Source organism: Lipotes vexillifer, unplaced genomic scaffold (genome assembly GCF_000442215.2).
Source record: "Lipotes vexillifer unplaced genomic scaffold, Lipotes_vexillifer_v1.1 scaffold611, whole genome shotgun sequence".
Classification (NCBI taxonomy): domain Eukaryota; kingdom Metazoa; phylum Chordata; class Mammalia; order Artiodactyla; family Lipotidae; genus Lipotes; species Lipotes vexillifer.
In genome coordinates, this window is record NW_006785619.1 from 340,218 (window position 1) to 359,288 (window position 19,071).

General features: G+C 46.6%; 1 protein-coding gene and 2 non-coding genes across 3 annotated transcripts; 2 read left to right on the forward strand and 1 right to left on the reverse strand.

Moving 5' to 3' along the window:
* The first annotated feature begins 723 nt into the window (after positions 1-723).
* On the forward strand, positions 724-796 carry TRNAE-UUC (transfer RNA glutamic acid (anticodon UUC)). The gene has a single exon. It is a non-coding gene; the product is annotated as a tRNA-Glu (tRNA).
* Positions 797-10,929: 10,133 nt separating this feature from the next.
* On the forward strand, positions 10,930-18,522 carry ALOX15 (arachidonate 15-lipoxygenase). Its single transcript, XM_007457726.1, is given in 16 exon segments — positions 10,930-11,064; positions 12,628-12,797; positions 12,799-12,830; positions 13,103-13,184; positions 13,270-13,392; positions 13,552-13,655; positions 13,848-14,008; positions 14,883-15,021; positions 15,177-15,391; positions 16,651-16,737; positions 16,839-16,905; positions 16,908-17,007; positions 17,160-17,281; positions 17,852-17,952; positions 18,065-18,232; positions 18,343-18,522. Coding segments are annotated over 16 exon segments (1,986 nt in total).
* Positions 14,283-14,355, reverse strand: TRNAG-CCC (transfer RNA glycine (anticodon CCC)). Its single transcript has one exon. It is a non-coding gene; the product is annotated as a tRNA-Gly (tRNA).
* Positions 18,523-19,071: the final 549 nt, after the last annotated feature.

A 19,071-nucleotide genomic window follows, 5' to 3' on the forward strand; every position in this document is an offset into this window, starting at 1 on the left:
ATATAGTAGCAATGAAAAATGGGAATGTGAAATAAGAAAGGACAATTTGCAACCACACCAGAAAAAAGAAATACTTAGTAGGTATAAATCTAACAAAACATGTACATGATCTCTATGCTGGAATCTATAGAATACTAATGAAAGAAATCAAAACAGACCAAACAAATGGAGAGATATACTTTGTTCATGGATTGGAAGACTCAATAATGTTAAATATCAATTCTCCTCAATATATCTATAGATTCATGCAATCCCAATTAAAAACAACAGCAGAAATTTTTGTTAGTAATTTTTGTCAGTATCAATAAGCAGATTCTAAAATGTATAGCAAAAGGCAAAAGGAAATAGAATAGCTAAAACAGTTTTGGGAATGAAGAACAAAGTTTCAAGACTCAGGCTACTTGATTTCAAGACTTTCTATTAAGCTGCAGTAATCAAGTCAGTGTGGTATTGGCTGAAAGATAAGATCATAGAATAAAATAGGTTGTCCAAAAATAGACAAATATGGTTAGCTGAGTTTTGGCAAAGATGCAAAGGCAATTCAGTTGAGAAAAAAGTACTTTTCAAGAAGAGGTGCTGGAACACCATTTCCATATGCAATCCACAGGCAAAAAAAAAAAAAAAAAAAAAAAAAATCAACCTTGGCTCATTCCTCACACTTCATACAAAAATTAACTTGGAATAGATCACAGACCTAAATATAAAATGTGAAAAAATGGGAATTCCCTGGTGGTCCAGTGGTTAGGACTTGGCACTTTCACTGCCATGGGCCCAGGTTCAATCCCTGGTCAGGGAACTAAGATCCTGCAAGCCACGTGGTGTGGCCAAAAAAAAAAAAAAAAAAGGGAAAAAGTAAAACTTCTAGAAGAAAACATAGGAGAGAATCTTTATGACCTTTTGTTAGACACAGGCAAACACAATCTGTAAAAGAGAAAAATAAAGTTTACCTCCTCATAATTAAAAACTTCTCTGCTGAAAACACTGTTAAGAGATGAAAAGACACCCTCACTTCCTGAGACCTTGCTTGTTGGGAGAAAGTATTTGCAAATCACATACCTTATAAAGGTCTTATATCTAGAATATATAAATTACTCCCAGAACAACAATGAGAAAACAAGAAACTCAATAAAAAATGGGCAAAAGTTTGAAAAGATACTTCCCCAAAAAAGATATACAAGTGTCAGATAAGGACATGAACTCAGTATAGTTAGTCATCAGCAAAATGTAAATTAGTATATGTAAATTAGTATATGTAAATGTAAATTAGTAATTAGTATAATTAGCTCAGTATAATTAGTCATCAGCAAAATGTAAATTACAAGCACAATGGCATACTTCTATACACCTACCAGAATGGCCAACACTCCCCTGCCACAAGTCACCCCGTCTCCCCTAGGCTGTACTGGTGAAGATGCATAGCAACTGGAACTCTCATACATTGCTAGTGAGAGACTGAATCTACAAAGGGACAATGGCCAGAATCATATAAAGAAACAGAGCCATGACCACTGGAGCAACCAGCCAGAGACATTAAACCACACCTCTGAAGCAACCATTCTAGAAAGCCAACCCACAGCCTCTGCAGTAATTGGCCCCAAATGGTCAGGACTTGGTCAATAACCACCAGCTTCCCTAATTTTTGCCCCTGCTTCCAATTTAGAACCAACCAGAGAAAGACATACAGGCTCCCCTAACCAATCACATAGGATGCCCCACTTCTAGTTAGCTCTGGGCCTACAGCCTTTGCAAGGCCAACAGCCTCCAATCAGGAAATACCTGAAGCCATCCCTTTTTCCCATTGTAAAGCTTTTGAACTACCCCGCCTGCCAAACACAAGTGATAGTGGCTGACTCCCTTGCCATATAGTAAGCTCTGAGTAAACAGCCTCTGTTTGCTCTCATTTGGGTGATCTTTGTTTATTTCCCCACTGGTGGGAATGCAAATTTTCATGGCCTAGAGAAATCCACAGGTTCCACAAATTTCTGTGGAAGTCTTCAGACTAGCAGTCTCACTATAACTCTGGCCTCTAATCCCAGCTCCCAACATGGGGTCTCTGAATGGTCATTGAATAAACATAGATGCAAAATTCGGTTCACATCAGATCACATCACATCAAGTATTTCATAACATTTATGAAAGGTCCAAAAGGTTTAATGGAGGAAACACATCATGCAGCACAGAGCATTCAGCAATCTCTTTGCCCTCCCATACCCTGCTACCTTTCTCCCACGACAGTTAGGAGAAATATTTATAATGAATTAAGTTACACAGCTGGGGCACTTCCCTGGTGGCTCAGTGGTTAAGAATCTGCCTGCCAATGCAGCAGCACGGGTTACAGCCCTGGTCTGGGAAGATCGCACATGCTGCAGAGCAACTAAGCCCATGCGCCACAACTACTGAGCCTGCGCTCTAGAGCTCGCAAGCCACAACTACTGAAGCCCACGTGCCACAACTACTGAAGCCCGTGCACCGAGAACCTGTGCTCAGCAACAATAGAATCCCCAAAATGAGAAGCCCGCGTGCCACAACGAAGAGTAGCCCCTGCTCGTCGCAACTAGAGAAAAGCCCGCATGCAGCAACAAAGACCCCATGCAGCCAAAAATAAATAAATAAATAGATAAACAAAAACCTTGAGGATATTAAAAAAAAAATTACGCAGCTGGGTCCCACTTTGATGGAATAATACTTGTAAAATACAATGTTAACATATGTTAAGGTCCTGATACTTCCTTCCACAATTTCAGCTGGCCCTACTATACTGGAGCCTCAGTTTGGGATTTTTGAGTTCCAAAAGCCTGGACGTAAAGGGATTGGGAATGACTCCTGTGCATAGATGATGGCTGTGGGAAAAGATAAGCCATGCCTGTACCTTTGATTGCAGCCAACGGGTCACCTATTGACTGTTTGCCCTAAAACCCTGCTTAGCCCCTGTCTGAAATATCTCAGGTGGGTGGCCCTTCTTACTACATCAATGTTATTTGTTAATTGCTTTGCTGATTGATCACTTTTCTAACAGCACTTCCATGGACTTGGTTCAGTCTTCCATCTTTTTCAACACTTGGAGTTTCACTCCGCAGTCAATTAGATGGACGAGGTTGGTAGCTGGTACTAATAAGGGAGGAATGTATATGAATAAGGACTAATTTTGCAAGTGGTCAGTTCATCGTGAATACTTCCTGGCTTTACATAAGCTTATGAGTTTGGGGATTCAGAAAATAAGTATGTGGACCGTATGAGTTATTTATTGCTACATTATCGTTACCTCAGTGGCTTAGGGCAACAAACACTTATTACCTCATACAATTTCTGAGAGTCAGGTGGTTCTAGCTCAGGTCTCTCATGAGGTTTCAGTCAAGGTGTTGGCTGGGGCTGTAGTCATCTGAAGGCTTAACTGGGGCTGGAGGAACTCACTCACATGGCTCTTGGCTGGAGATCTGTTTTTCACTGGCTTGTGGCAGGAGAGCTCAGTTTATTGCCATGTGGAGTGCTCCACAGAGTTTCTTTTCTTTTAAAAAAAAAAAAATTTTATTTATTTATTTTTGGCTGCGTTGGGTCTTCAGGCTTTCTCTAGTTGCGGTGAGTGGGAGCTACTCTTCATTGTGGTGCGTGGGCTTCTCATTGCAGTGGCTTCTCTTGCTGTGGAGCACGGGCTCTAGGTGTGCAGGCTTCAGTAGCTGTGGCTCGTGGGCTCTAGAGCACAGGCTCAGCAGTTATGGTACACAGACTTAGGTGTTCTGTGGCATGTGGGATCTTCCCAGACCAGGGCTTGAACCTGTGTGCCCTGAATTGGCAAGCGGATTCTTAACCACTGTGCCACCAGGGAAGTCCCATAGAGTTTCTTAATTGTCCTCATGACATAACAGCTGACTTCTCCCAGAAAAGCAGCTGAAGAGACACAGAGAGAAGGAGAGCAGGGGAGAGAGAAAGAGAGATGTCTTTTAGCTTCAGAAGTCATATACCATCACTTCTGCCATAGTCTATTGGTTACAAAGACCAACACTGATACAGTTTGGGAGGAGACTATGCAAGGGCATGAATACCATGAGCTGTGGGTCCCTGGGGACTGTTCTGGAGACTGGCTACCACTGTATGCCCTCTGGACCCCAACAATTCACATTTCTTCCACATGCCAAATACACTCATCCCCTGTCAAGGCACCACAAAGTCTAATCCCATTATAGCATCAGCCTGAAGTCCAGAATTTCATCATCTAAATCAGGCCTAGGTATAGATAAGATTTCTCAAGTATATATTCTTTTTTATTTTTAATAAATTTATGTATTTATTTTTAAAATTTTTGGCTGTGTTGGGTCTTCATTGCTGCATACAGGCTTTCTCTAGCTGTGGCAAGTGGGGGCTACTCTTCATTATGGTGCATGGGTTTCTCATTTCGGGGGCTGCTCTTGTTGTGGAGCACAGGCTCTAGGAGCGGGGGCTTCAGTAGTTGTGGCATTCAGTCTCAGTAGTTGTGGCACACAGGCTGTAGAGCGCAGGCTCAGTAGTTGTGGTGCACAGGCTTAGTTGCTCCGTAGCATTTGGGATCTTCCCGGACCAGGGATTGAACCTGTGTCCCCTGCACTGGCAGGCAGATTCTTAACCACTGTGTCACCAGGGAAGTCCCTCAAGTATATATTCTTAAGTACAGTTTCTCCAGTGAAATTCCTCTCCTTCTGAAGACCTGTGAACTAAAGACAAAGTCATCTAAAAAAAAAAAAGAGAAAGTCATCTGCCTCCCTTCCCCACCATACAGTGGTGGACTAGGCATAGGATAACATAGTCATTCCTATTCAAAAAGCAGGGAGAGGGCAGACAGCAGAAGCAAGAAGAACTACAATCCTGCAGCCTGTGGAACAAAAACCACATTCACAAAAAGATAGACAAGATGAAAAGGCAGAGGGCTACGTACCAGATGAAGGAACAAGATAAAACCCCAGAAAAACAACTAAATGAAGTGGAGATAGGAAACCTTCCAGAAAAAGAATTCAGAATAATGATAGTGAAGATTATCCAGGACCTCGGAAAAAGAATGGAGGCAAAGATCAAGAAGATTCAAGTAGTGTTTAACAAAGACCTAGAAGAATTAAAGAACAAACAAACAGAGATGAACAATACAATAGCTGAAATGAAAAATACACTAGAAGGAGTCAATAGCAGAATAACTGAGGCAGAAGAATGGATAAGTGACCTGGAAGACAGAATGGTGGAATTCACTGTTGCAGAAGAGAATAAAGAAAAAAAGAATGAAAAGAAGATGGCCTAAGAGACCTCTGGGACAACATTAAATGCAACAACATTAGCATTATAGGGGTCCCAGAAGGAGAAGAAAGAGAGAAAGGACCTGAGAAAATATCTGAAGAGATTATAGTCGAAAACTTCCCTAACATGGGAAAGGAAATAGCCACCCAAGTTCAGGAAGTGCAGAGAGTCCCATATGGGATAAACCCAAGGAGAAACACACCAAGACACATAGCAATCAAACTGGCAAAAATTAAAGACAAAGACAAATTATTGAAAGCAGCAAGGGAAAAACAACAAATAACATACAAGGGGACTCTCCTAAGGTTAACAGCTGATTTCTCAGCAGAAATGCTACAAGCCAGAAGGGAGTGGCATGACATATTTAAAGTGATGAAAGGGCAGAACCTACAACCAAGCTTACTCTACCCAGCAAGGATCTCATTCAGATTCGATGGAGAAATCAAAAGCTTTACAGACGAGCAAAAGCTAAAAGAATTCACAACCACCAAACCAGCTCTACAACAAATGCTAAAGGAACTTCTCTAAGTGGGAAACACAAGAGAAGAAAAGGACCTACACAAACAAACCCAAAATAATTAAGAAAATGGTAATAGGAACATACATATCGATAATGACCTTAAACGTGAATGGATTAAGTGCTCCTACCAAAAGACACAGGCTTGCTGAATGGATACAAAAACAAGACCCATATATATGCTGTCTACAAGAGACCCACTTCAGACCTCGGGACACATACAGACTGAAAGTGAGGGGATGGAAAAAGATATTCCATGCAAATGGAAATGAAAAGAAAGCTGGAGTAGCAATACTCATATCAGATAAAATAGACTTTAAAATAAAGAATGTTACAAGAGACAAGGAAGTACACTACATAATGATCAAGGGGTCAATCCAAGAAGAAGATATAACAATTATAAATATATATGCACCCAACATAGGAGCACCTCAATACATAATGCAACTTGCTAACAGCTATAAAAGAGGAAATCCACAGCAACACAATAATAGTGGGGGACTTTAACACCTCACTTACACCAACGGACAGATCATCCAAACAGAAAATTAATAAGGAATCCCAAGCTTTAAAAGACACAACAGACCAGATAGATTTAATAGATATTTATAGGACATTCCATCCAAAAACAGCAGATTACACTTTCTTCTCAAGTGCGCACGGAACATTCTCCAGGATAGATCACATCTTGGGTCACAAATCAAGCCTCAGTAAATTTAAGAAAATTGAAATCATATCAAGCATCTTTTCTGACCACAATGCTATGAGATTAGAAATGAATTACAGGGAAAAAACCGTAAAAAACACAAACACATGGAGGCTAAACAATACGTTACTAAATAACCAAGAGATCACTGAAGAAATCAAAGAGGAAATCAAAAAATACCTAGAGACAAATGACAATGAAAACACGATGATCCAAAAATCTATGGGATGCAGCAAAAGCAGCTCTACGAGGGAAGTTTATAGCAATACAAGGCTACCTCAAGAAACAAGAAATATCTCAAATAAACAATCTAACCTTACACCTAAAGGAACCAGAGAACGAAGAACAAACAAAACCCAAAGTTAGCAGAAGGAAAGAAATCATAAAGATCAGAGCAGAAATAAATGAAATAGAAACAAACAAAAAAAAATAGCAAAGATCAATAAAACTAAAAGCTGGTTCTTTGAGAAGATAAACAAAATTGATAAACCATTAACCAGACTCATCAAGGAAAAGAGGGAGAGGACTCAAATCAATAAAATTAGAAATGAAAAAGGAGAAGTTACAACAGACACCAAAGAAATACAAATCAACCTAAGAGACTACTACAAGCAACTCTATGCCAATAAAATGGACAACCTGGAAGAAATGGACAAAGTATCAGAAAGGTATAACCTTCCAAGACTGAACCAGGAAGAAATAGAAAATATGAACAGACCAATCACAAGTCATGAAATAGAAACTGTGATTAAAAATCTTCCAACAAACAAAAGTCCAGGACCAGACGGCTTCACAGGTAAATTCTAACAAACATTTAGAGAAGAGCTAACATGCATCCTTCTCAAACTCTTCCAAAAAATTGAAGAGGAAGAAACACTCCCAAACTCATTTTACGAGGCCACCATCACCCCGATACCAAAACCAGACAAAGATACCACAAAAAAAGAAAATTACAGACCAATATCACTGATGAATATAGATGCAAAAATCCTCAACAAAATACTAGCAAACAGAATCCAACAACATATTAAAAGGATCATACACCATGATCAAGTGGGATTTATCCCAGGGATGCAAGGATTCTTTAGTATATGTAAATCAATCAATGTGATACACTATATTAACAAATTGAAGAATAAAAACCAGATGATCATCTCAATAGATGCAGAAAAAGCTTTTGACAAAGTTCAACACCCATTTATGATAAAAACTCTCCAGAAAGTGGGCATAGAGGGAACCTACCACAACATAATATACGACAAACCACAGCATACATCATTCTCAATGGTGAAAAACTGAAAGCATTTCCTCTAAGATCAGGAACGAGACAAGGATGTCCACTCTCACCACTATTATTCAACATAGTTTTGGAAGTCCTAGCCATGGCAATCAGAGAAGAAAAAGAAATAAAAGGAATCCAAGTTGGAAAAGAAGAAGTAAAACTGTCACTGTTTGCAGATGACATGATACTATACATAGAGAATCCTAAAGATGCCACCAGAAAACTACTAGAGCTAATCAATGAATCTGGTAAAGTTGCAGGATACAAAATTAACGCACAGAAATCTCCTGCATTCCTATACACTAAGGATGAAAAATCTGAAAGAGAAATTAAGGAAACACTCCCATTTACCACTGCAACAAAAAGAATAAAATACCTAGGAATAAACCTACCTAGGGAGACAAAAGACCTGTATGCAGAAAACTATAAGACACTGATGAAAGTAATTAAAGATGATACAAACAGATGGAGAGATATATACCGTGTTCTTGGATTGGAAGAATCAATATTGTGAAAATGACTATACTACCCAAAGTAACCTATAGATTCAATGCAATCCCTATCAAATTACCAATGGCATTTTTTACAGAACTAGAACAAAAAATCTTAAAATTTGTATGGAGACACAAAACCCCCAAATAGCCAAAGCGGTCTTGAGGAAAAAAAAAATGGAGCTGGAGGAATCAGACTTCCTGACTTCAGACTACACTACAAAGCTACAGTAATCAAGACAATATAGTACTGGCACAAAAACAGAAATATAGATCAATGGAACAGGATAGAAAGCCCAGAGATAAACCCATGCACCTGTGGTCAACTAATCTATGACAAAGGAGGCAAGGATATACAATGGAGAAAAGACAGTCTCTTCAATAAGTGGTGCTGGGAAAACTGGAGAGCTACATGTAAAAGAATGAAATTAGAACACACAATACACAAAAGTAAACTCAAAATGGATTAGAGACCTAAATGTAAGACTGGACACTATAAAACTCTTAGAGGAAAACATAGGAAGAACACTCTTAATCACAGCAAGATCTTTTTTGATCCACCTCCTAGAGTAATGGAAATAAGAAGAAAAATAAACAAATGGGACTTAATGAAACTTAAAAGTTTTTGCACAGCAAAGGAAACCGTAAACAAGATGAAAAGACAACCCTCAGAATGGGAGAAAATATTTGCAAACAAATCAATGGACAAAGGATTAATCTCCAAAATATATAAACAGCTCATGCAGCTCAATATTAAAAAAACAAACAACCCAATCAAAAAATGGGCAGAAGACCTAAATAGACATTTCTCCAAAGACATACAGATGGCCAAGAAGCACATGAAAAGCTGCTCAACATCACGAATTATTAGAGAAATGCAAATCGAAACTACAATGAGGTATCACCTCACACCAGTTAGAATGGGCATCATCAGAAAATCTACAAACAACAAATGCTGGAGAGGGTGTGGAGAAAAGGGAACCCTCTTGCACTGCTGGTGGGAATGTAAATTGATATAGCCACTACGGAGAACAGTATGGAGGTTCCTTACAAAACTAAAAATCGAATTACCATATGACCCAGCAATCTCAGTACTGGGCATATACCCAGAGAAAACCATAGTCCATTCTTTCAGCTATTTTTCTATGCTTATTGTGGACACAGTTTATGCTCGTTGGTGATAGGGCTTTTAAAGTTGGAGGATAACTTTTGTCCATGGACAGAATACTCCAAAAATATTGGTATTTTATTTAATACTTGATTTTTGAAACATTTATCTATAAACAGAACTTTGAAAAATAAATTTTAATATTTAAACATTGCTTGCACACTTCATTAAATTTCCTTAAATAATCTAAACTGTAATCACAAGTTTAATATGATGATTCTTTTGAATACAATTTAAACAGTACACAAAAGGAACACAAATACAATGATTACAAGACTTACTGTCATTATACGTAAATCTGTTTTAACACACCAATAACATGGATTTAATCACTTTGTTGGTTTCTACTTGTTCTGGTTTTTCTCTAGGAATAAGATATTTTCTCAAGGTTGCTAAAATACTTCTTTTGATGTTTTCTTGGTGTTATCAAAATCTTGCCAGATTCCCTCATATCCCACAAAGAATATTGTGGGATATGATTCTCAGATCCTTGAATGCACTGAGGCTACAGAATAGGGCTTCTCAGCAGATTGATTCACACTTGGGGCTCTGAAGCTTGATGTTTCTTCCAAGGAGCTATCTTTGCTTCAGTAAAACTTCTCCTGTTACCCCGAATAGTCTTTAAATGTTTGCATCTTCTGCATGTTTTTAATTTCTGCAATCTCTTTCTCCTCTGAAATGACGGATTCCTTTAGTTTCACTTGGCTAGAGTTATGGAACTCCTGGTTTTGTCATTATGATAATTGACTTGCTTTGTTAGTATTATTTAAAAATTATACGTGCATTCCTAATGTCTTATGGTTAAGGTGGCGTCTAGCGGATTTTCCTTCTCTTTAGGACATTTGGCTAATTCAGCATCTCAGGACTCCCTTTCTCCTTGGTCACAGAGTGTGAGTACCAGTGTTGGTTAACTGGTTGGATCTCCTTTCTACCTGGTTATCATGTGCAGCCACATGGCGCTGATCAGTCTTTCCTGTTCTTGGAACAGTTATTTTTTCCTGGGACTACTTGGCTCCCAAATGCTGCTGGGTCCCGTCTCCTTGCCGTCTTCATCCTCCCTTGCAGCCTTGAGCACGACCCTTGGCAGTGGTAAACCAACTTGGGAGGCGCGCGCGCGCGCGCGCGTGTGTGTGTGTGTGTGTGTGCGCGCGCGCGCTTAGATGGAGGGGGCCTCCAGCCACTCCCACCATCTGTCTTCCGGGCCAGGCGTCGATTCCTTCTTCCTGCATGTTTTCTGCCCAAATCCGCATCTGCTTCCCCCTACCATCCTCCTCCCACCTCTGCGCCCCCTACCCCCCCCCCCGGGGGCCCCGCCTTCTTGGAATAAGGGCTGAGCTCTCGGCTGCGCGGAGCTGAGGACCCCAGAGCGCGGCCAGGCGGGGTTGGTTGGAGACCTGCCACCCACACCCCGAACTCCGCCAGGCTTCGGAGGGGCGTGGTCTCGGGCCCAGTTGTTTAGCGCATCCACTCTTCTTCCCGCTCAGAAGGGGCGAAACTTCTTTGGGCAAGATGGGTCTCTACCGCGTCCGCGTGTCCACCGGGTCCTCGCTCCGCGCGGGCTCCAACAACAAGGTGCAGCTGTCGCTGGTCGGCCAGCACGGGGAGGCTGCGCTCGGGTGGCGCCTGCGGCCGATGAGGGGCAAGGTGAGCTGGCCGGAGCCGAACGGGGTGGGCTGCGCTCCTGGCCCCAAGGCCCGCAAGTCCCCGGGAAGAGACGCGCCGCAGCCGGCCTCCAGCTCCTCCCAGCGGCTCCGGGCGCACGCCCCACGCGCGGAGAGGGCTAGGAGACCGCGGGAGTAAAGCGCTTTAGGGTGGGACGCGGCACACGGTAACTGCTCAATAAATGTTCCCGCCGCCCACCCTCCTTGGAATTGGGGTAGTCTTGCGCGCCCGTCGTTCCACAGAAGTCTGTTTTTGGAAACTCAAGGGTCCTTAGAGCGGCCGTCCGTCTCCTGTCTCCTCTTCTTAAAAGCTACTATTTCAGATCTTCACAGATCTTCTCCGACCTTGCGGGCTTTATCTCTGGGATGTGGCGGGGATGCGGACGCAGGAAGGGGGGGGAGAAGAAGCCGAGTGATGAGAGCATTCGATTTCCCCACCCACCCCCTCTCCCATCACATCTACCTGGTATTCGCTCCCGGCTCCTGTTACATTTTGCCTCCGCCGACCCCCAGATTCCCATCTCCCGTCCAGCTCTCTCCAAGATCCACAGATCTGATGTCTAGCCCATGGACGCTTCAAAGGACCATGCTCAAGTGAGGTCCTCCCCTCTCTCCATGTCCCAGACCGCTTCCCTTGTATCCCCCAGGTGCACTCCCACCTCCGCCTCTCTTCGCCTCCGTCTAACCAAGAATCGATCGCTGTCCAGTCCATCTCTTAGACATCTCTGGCATCCATACCCTGATGTCCATCCCACTCTGACCACCAATGTCCCCTCGAACCTACGCCACCTTCATTCTCTTCACCCGCCTCACCGCTTGCGCCCCTGCCCTTCCAAGCCCTTCTACAGTCAGAGCGATTTCTTCCCAATACATTCCCATCCTTAAAATATTCCCCCGACTGAAAACATGTGAATGGCTTCCGCTTACTCTCAGCACCAAGCCAAAGCTCTTGGCTTAACCTTCCAGACTACGATCTGGTCCTGCTCATCTGCCCACACCTCGCGCTCAGCGCTGCAGCTCCGCGACGCCGCTCGCCCGGGCTTGGCCTCTGCTCTCCCCGCTTCCCCTCCCGGGCCTGCCTTTCCCCCACCTTTTCCTCTTTCTCATTCTCCCCGGCTAAGCCCTTTCCACCTGTGCGTCTCCGCTTAGACGGGATGTCCTCGGGGAAGCTTGCTCCGGGCTGGGTGGGGCCTCTGTCGGCGCTCAGCCTTGGTGACGGGGTCGAGGGGACAGTGTAACTGCCTGGTCACCAGTGCGCTCGCCCATGGCGCGGTGGGGGTGCCCAGTGCCCAGCCCAACGCTCGGCACAATCAGTGACTACAGGGAGGAGTGCCCCTCTCCATCTTCCGTCTCCCGCCTCACCCGGGGCTGAGGAACTCACGACCAAGAATGAGGTCGTGGAGGCACCGGCTCGGTGCGCGGCCCCTTCCTCTCCGGCTCCTTTTGCGCCGCTTTCCCAGAGGCCCAGAGGGAAGGGCGTCCAGAGCTCAGTCCGAGGATTCCTTCCAGAGAGCCCCTCTTGTTGACCCTCTTTTGTCGCGGGCAGGAGGCGGAATTCGAGGTGGACGTGTCAGAGTACCTGGGGCCGCTGCTGTTCGTGAAACTGAGCAAATGGCACCTCCTTCAGGATGACGCGTGGCTCTGCAACTCGATCTCCGTGCAGGGCCTCGGGGCCAGTCGGGACGAGTTCAGGTTCCCATGCTACCGCTGGCTGGAGCAAAGGCATCCTGAGCCTACCCGAGGGCACTGGTGAGCAGCGCGGGGGCTTGGGGGTGTGAGAGGCCTCCGGGGGCACGAGAGAAGTTGGGGGTGGGGGAGCGAAGAAGGGGGCGTGGTCTTTGGGGATCACGGAAGAGGCGGGATGCTGGAGCTGGCACAGAGCAGCATGGAGACTGGGGGTGTGCAGTGATGCTGAAGGGTCAGGGGCCAGCCGCAAGGGCGGGCTGAGGGACCCTTGGCAGGGACAGGGGAGAGGCTCTCAGGAGGAGCCTCATGGCCCATGCCCTCCTCCCCACTTCTAGGTCGCACAGTGGTCGACGACCCTCAAGGCCTGTTCAAGAAACAGAGGGAAGAAGAACTGGAAGAGAGAAGGAAGCTGTACCGGTCTCCGCCCCACTCCCACTTCCTGACCCCCAGGGAGCCACTGACCCTTCCCCAGTACCAATGCCTGGTTTCATTTCCACCGCAGGTGGGGTAACTGGAAGGATGGCTTAATCCCGAATATGGCCGGGGCCACAATATGTGACCTCCCCATAGATGAGAGATTTCTGGAGGACAAAAGAATTGACTTTGAGGCTTCGCTGGTCAAGGGGTAAGAACAAGGCATGCTGGGTGACAGGGAGCTGTCCTGGTCCAGTGGAGGCCAGTGGGTTTATGGACTTCACAGGGCTGGACCAGCCCAAGGTGGATGCGTGGGGCTGTAATGTTTGATTCTGAGAATAACAAACTCTTCGCCCACCCTTTCCTGAAGGCTGGCAGACCTAGCCATCAAAGACTCTTCAAATATTCCGACTAGCTGGAACAGTCTGGATGACTTCAACAGGATTTTCTGGTATGGCCAGAGCAAGTTGGCTGGTTAGTGCCCCTACCCCAGTATTTCTCTCGGGACTCTTACCCCCAGATCCTACCCAGTCTAGGGAACCATGGTTGGGAGACCAGAGGCCTGGGCCTCTCCAATAGGCTGGGGTCAAGTGGGGATGGTTTGGTGGGGGTTGGAAAGACCAGGAGCTCAGATCCCACAGAAAACTGCACAAATGCCATCCCCAGAGCGGGTGCGGGACTCCTGGAAGGAGGATGCCTTATTTGGGTACCAGTTTCTCAATGGCTCCAACCCCATGTTGCTGAGATGCTCTAATCACCTTCCTGCCCGCCTAGAGTTTCCTCCAGGGATGGAGGAGCTGCAGGCCCAGCTGGAGAAGGAGCTCCAGGTATGGACGTAAGAGCCCTAAGGAGACCACACAGTGAAATGGGGGTGGGGTGTTTGCGCTGCTGCAGGGTCTACCGTGGGCCCAGCTTGCTGCCAAATGGCAAGATGGGATTCTACAGCAGAAATCTTTTTTTTTTTTTAATATTTATGTATGTATGTAAGTATTTATTTAGCTGTGCTGGCTCTTAGTTGTGGCATGTAGGATCTTCGTTGCAGCACGTGGGATCTTTAGTTGTGGCATGTGGGCTCCTTTAGTTGCAGCATACGGGATCTAGTTCCCTGACCAGGGATCGAACCTGGGCCCCCTGCATTGGGAGCACAGAGTCTTAACCACTGGACCACCAGGGAAGGGCCTACAGCAGAAATCTTGAGTGATCCTGGAAGGGTGCCCCTCCATGGCTTTCCTCTCCTAAGGAGAATAGCGTGCTGTGGAGGAAGAGTATGTGATGGGTGACAGAGACAGAGTCAAAATGAAGAGCTGTAACTGGGTGCTAGGGACTTAGGGAGAGTGCGGAGTAAGAGAATCAGAGTCAGGGCTGAGGCTGTTGATGGGGAGTCAGCATGGAACTAATAAGAGAAAACTCATGGGATTTAGGGTGAGACAGACTTGAGCTTGAATCCTGGCTCTGCTGTTTATAAGCTGTGTGACTTCAGGCAAGGTATCTATCCTCTCTGATACATCTGTTTCCTCTTTTATAGAACTGGGGCTAATTCAAGTGCATCTAAGAATTATATGAGGCAATAAGCACATGATCCATTACCTGGTAGGAAGTAGGTGATGGAGACAAATTAGTTTCCTTCTTCCTTCGGGGAATCACAGTGGGAAGATGTCTTATGCTGATAGCAGCCAGCCCTTGCTCTCTGCCCCCATCCAGGGAGCCATGCTATTTGAAGCTGACTTCTCCTTGCGGGATGGGATCAAGGCCAACGTCATCCTGTGTAGCCAGCAGTACCTGGCTGCTCCTCTGGTTATGCTGAAACTGCAGCCTGATGGGAAACTCTTACCCATGGTCATCAGGTGAGAGGACCCAGGCTGTAAGGGAGCGGCAGCCGTCAGATGGAGAACGCTAAGCAACTTTGGAGGAAGAGGAAGAGCTTAAGCATGCAAGGGAAGGGGAGTCTGTTGTGCACTGGCCCTCACCCCTCCCAAATCCCACTTCTGTCCCTCTTCCAGCTCCAACTGCCATGCAAGGGGTCTCCCCCACCACTGCTTGTCCTGCCCACGGATCCCCCGATGGCCTGGCTCCTGGCCAAATGTTGGGTCCACAGCTCTGACTTCCAGCTTCACGAGCTGCAGTCTCATCTCCTACGGGGACACTTGGTGGCTGAGGTCATTGCTGTGGCCACCATGAGGTGCCTTCCATCGATACATCCTATGTTCAAGGTAACACTTTATCCCCCCCTCCTCCCCTGCTCTCTGCCCCACAGAGTGGTCCCACCTCTGGAAGCACCTTCTCTGTGGAATCTCAGCTTTTGGGAAGAAGCAACCAATAAAAGACAAATGAACAATGGCGCGAGAGCATGGCTTGCTCTGCATTTCTAACAGGGTGATATCACTTCTCGAGGAGGTGAAAATGATTCATTGACGGGGTGGAGAGTGGTGGGAGGGTGAGGGAGTCGGGGGCAAGAAGTCTTACTCTTTTTATGTATAAAGCACAGATACACATACAGGATAGAAACAGAATACACAATTGACTGAGGATTCCACCCAGGGAGAGGGGACCATGCAAATAATATAAAAGATTTCTCCAGCCAGTTTTGAAGGGTTCCCAGATAGTAACACATAGGCCAGTTAGAGGGGCTCAGGTCAGCGACAGTAGCTGACAGTTAGAACACAGTGTTCGTCCATTAACGTTTTTCTTGGGTGTCTCTGATGGGGCAAATAACCATTCTAGATGACGGTGCTAAGCAAGACAGCCAAGGTCCTAGTCTCTGGGGATTTTCCTATCCATTACGGGCTAACAGATGGTGAAGACCGTATTGTAATAGATCAGCTGTGGTGAGTACACTGCAGAGGATAAGAGCAGGGTGATGTGATAGTGAGTTTAGACTGGGTGGTCGGGAAAGGCTCCTTTCAGGACGTGACAGAGAGAATGAAATTACACAGAGCCAGCCATGAGCACAGCAAGGCGCACATTGCTCTAGGCAGAGGGAACAGCTTAGTGCCAAGGTCCTGACTCAGGAACAAGGTGAGTATAATGGACAAAGCGGAGGGTAGGAGATGGAGTTCTGGAGGTAGCAGATTAGACCATGTTCTGGAGGGCAAAAAATTATTTTTATGTATAAAGCACATATATATTTACAGGAGGTAACAGATATATAGTATATCTGTAGAACTAAAATTTCATGGGGCAGGTAAGAGTACAAAAAATATCAAAAAAGCCTCCTTGGAGAAGTGATAATGAAAACAAAGGTGGGGAAACATTGAGCTAGACCTTGAACAGTCTTACATGAAGAGAAAAGGAGAACGATTTCTTTCAATGATCAAAGAGCATCAAGTCAGTGGTGTTGAGGGGCCACTGGACTTCAGTCCCTGCTTTTCCCGAAGACCTGGTACCTTTCCTGCTTTTCAGCCCCTATTTCCTGCAGGGACGGTCCACAGCTGTCTTCTGACCCTGCCCTTCCCTGTTCCTCTCCCTCCAGCTTCTCATTCCGCACATGCGATATACCATGGAAATTAACCTCAGGGCCAGGACTGGGCTGGTCACTGATTTGGGAATTTTCGACCAGGTATGAGGAGAGAAAGGGGGCGGTTCTGGAGTTCACACTCCTTCTGGCTCTGGCCGCGGGGCAGGTGGACTGGCCTGACCCCGCCTGTCCTTGCTCCTCAGGTGGTGAGCACAGGTGGGGGCGGCCAAGTGGAGCTGTTCAAGAGAGCAGGAGCCTTTCTAACCTATAGCTCTTTCTGCCCCCTGATGACCTGGCTGAGCGGGGGCTCTTGGAAGTCAAGTCTCCTTTCTATGTGCAAGATGCCCTTCAGCTCTGGGAAATCATCTCTCAGTGAGGTAGCAGGGGGCGGTAAGGACGGGGAGGAAGCTGGGGAAACAGGAGGTCTGTGGCCCAGCTGGGGGGCTGCACGGGCAAGGAGCAGAAGGCCTGGGGGCTCCCTGTCGTCAGTCTCAGCTCCCCCGCCCTGACCCCTCCACTGGCAGCTATGTGGAGGGCATTGTGAGTCTCCACTGTAAGACGGACAAGTCTGTGAAAGAGGATCTTGAGGTGCAGGCCTGGTGTCGAGAGATCACTGAGATTGGGCTGCTAGGAGCCCAGGACCGAGGTAGGATGAGCCCCGAGACCCCAGCACATGATTTCTCCCTAGAACTTCCCCAGAATCCTCTCTACTTCTATGGAACCTTCCAGAAGCATTCCCAACCCCTATGAAAACACCCAAAGCCTTCCCAGATTCCTTTTCCTCTCAGCTAGAAGCAGGTCTCCATCCTGTGCACTGAGAGCCCCTCTAGGTCCCAGATGCAGTGGGACCAGTGGTTGCTCATAAATGTTTAACTGGCTCCCTGGGGGAAAAAAAATGCCCCGATTTGTAGCATTTGCCCATTTCCATGGTGTAAATATTGTACTGTGGCTACCAAGGTGATGTCAACCAGCTTGCTAAATACTTGAACATTTGACATCATTGACTCTTGTGAGCCACACCAGCACCTCACTGAGTGGGACCCTCCCCAAAGATCTCCCTGCTTCCACCACCCCAACCCACGCTCGTCTCACTTCCCACAGCAGTTACTGAGAGTCCTTGTTGCTCTTCTTACCTCTCTTGTTCTCCCCCTCAGTCCCTCTGAACTCTGCCTCTATCCTTGGCCTCACAGCTGCTAACTCTCCTTACCCCTTGCAGGGTTTCCCATAGCCCTACAGTCCAAGGACCAGCTTTGCCACATTGTGACCACGTGCATCTTCACCTGCACTGGCCAGCACAGCTCCAACCACCTGGGCCAGGTACTTATCATAGGGGGGCAGCTGGGCATTTGTGCCTGGAGGGGGAAGGGGGCTGTGTGCAGGTGGTCTTAGGGGTTTTCATGTTTAGTAGACATTGACTGCCCCTCCTTAGCTCGACTGGTACGCTTGGGTCCCTAACGCACCCTGCACGATGCTGCTGTCCCCGCCAACCACCAAGGATGTGACACTGGAGACAGTGATGGCAACACTGCCCAACTTTCATCAGGCTTCTCTCCAGATATCCATCATTTGGCAACTGGGCAGACGCCAGTCCATCATGGTGAGAGCCAGGTGCCCGGGTCCCCGAGGAAGGGGGCAGGTACTGGGAGCTGCGGCACTCCAGACTGAGGGTCAGAGAAGCTCTCAGCTGCCTTTTTCCCCGCTGTCCAGGTGGCTCTGGACCAACATGAGGAGGAGCATTTTTCGGTCCCTGAGCCCAAGGCTGCGCTGAAGAAATGCAGGGAGGAGCTGGCTGCCCTGGAAGAGGGCACTGAGATCCGGAATGCCAAGCTGGACTTGCCCTACGAATACCTGCAGCGCAGCCTGGTGGAAAACAGTGTGGCCATATGAGTGCCCCAAGCCTTGGGTTGTTTCAGCCCCCTTCCACCCAAGCCACACCCATCCCCTAACCCATCCTCTTCCCAACTCCCATCGTGGGGAGTCTTGCCCTCCCCAAACCCCATCCTCTTCCCAACTCCCATCGTCCCCAAAGTCACCTTTTCATTGTCTGTGCCCACTGGGAACAAATTTTACTCCAGATGCAGAACCTAGGGACCTTGCCCCTATTTCTTCCGCCTCACCCCCACCCCTTCTGAATGCTTGATCTTTCAGATCACCCATAGGGCAGGTTAACAGCCACATTTTTTTCTTTTTTTTGCGGTTCGCGGGCCTCTCACTGTTGTGGCCTCTCCTGTTGCAGAGCACAGGCTCCGGATGCGCAGGCTCAGCGGCCATGGCTCACGGGCCCAGCCACTCTGCGGCATGTGGATCTTCCTGAACCGGGGCACAAACCCGTGTCCCCTGCATCGGCAGGCGGACTCTCAACCACCGCACCACCAGGGAAGCCCCAACAGCCACATTTATACAAACAGTTTCAAGAATAGAATAGGGTGATAATGA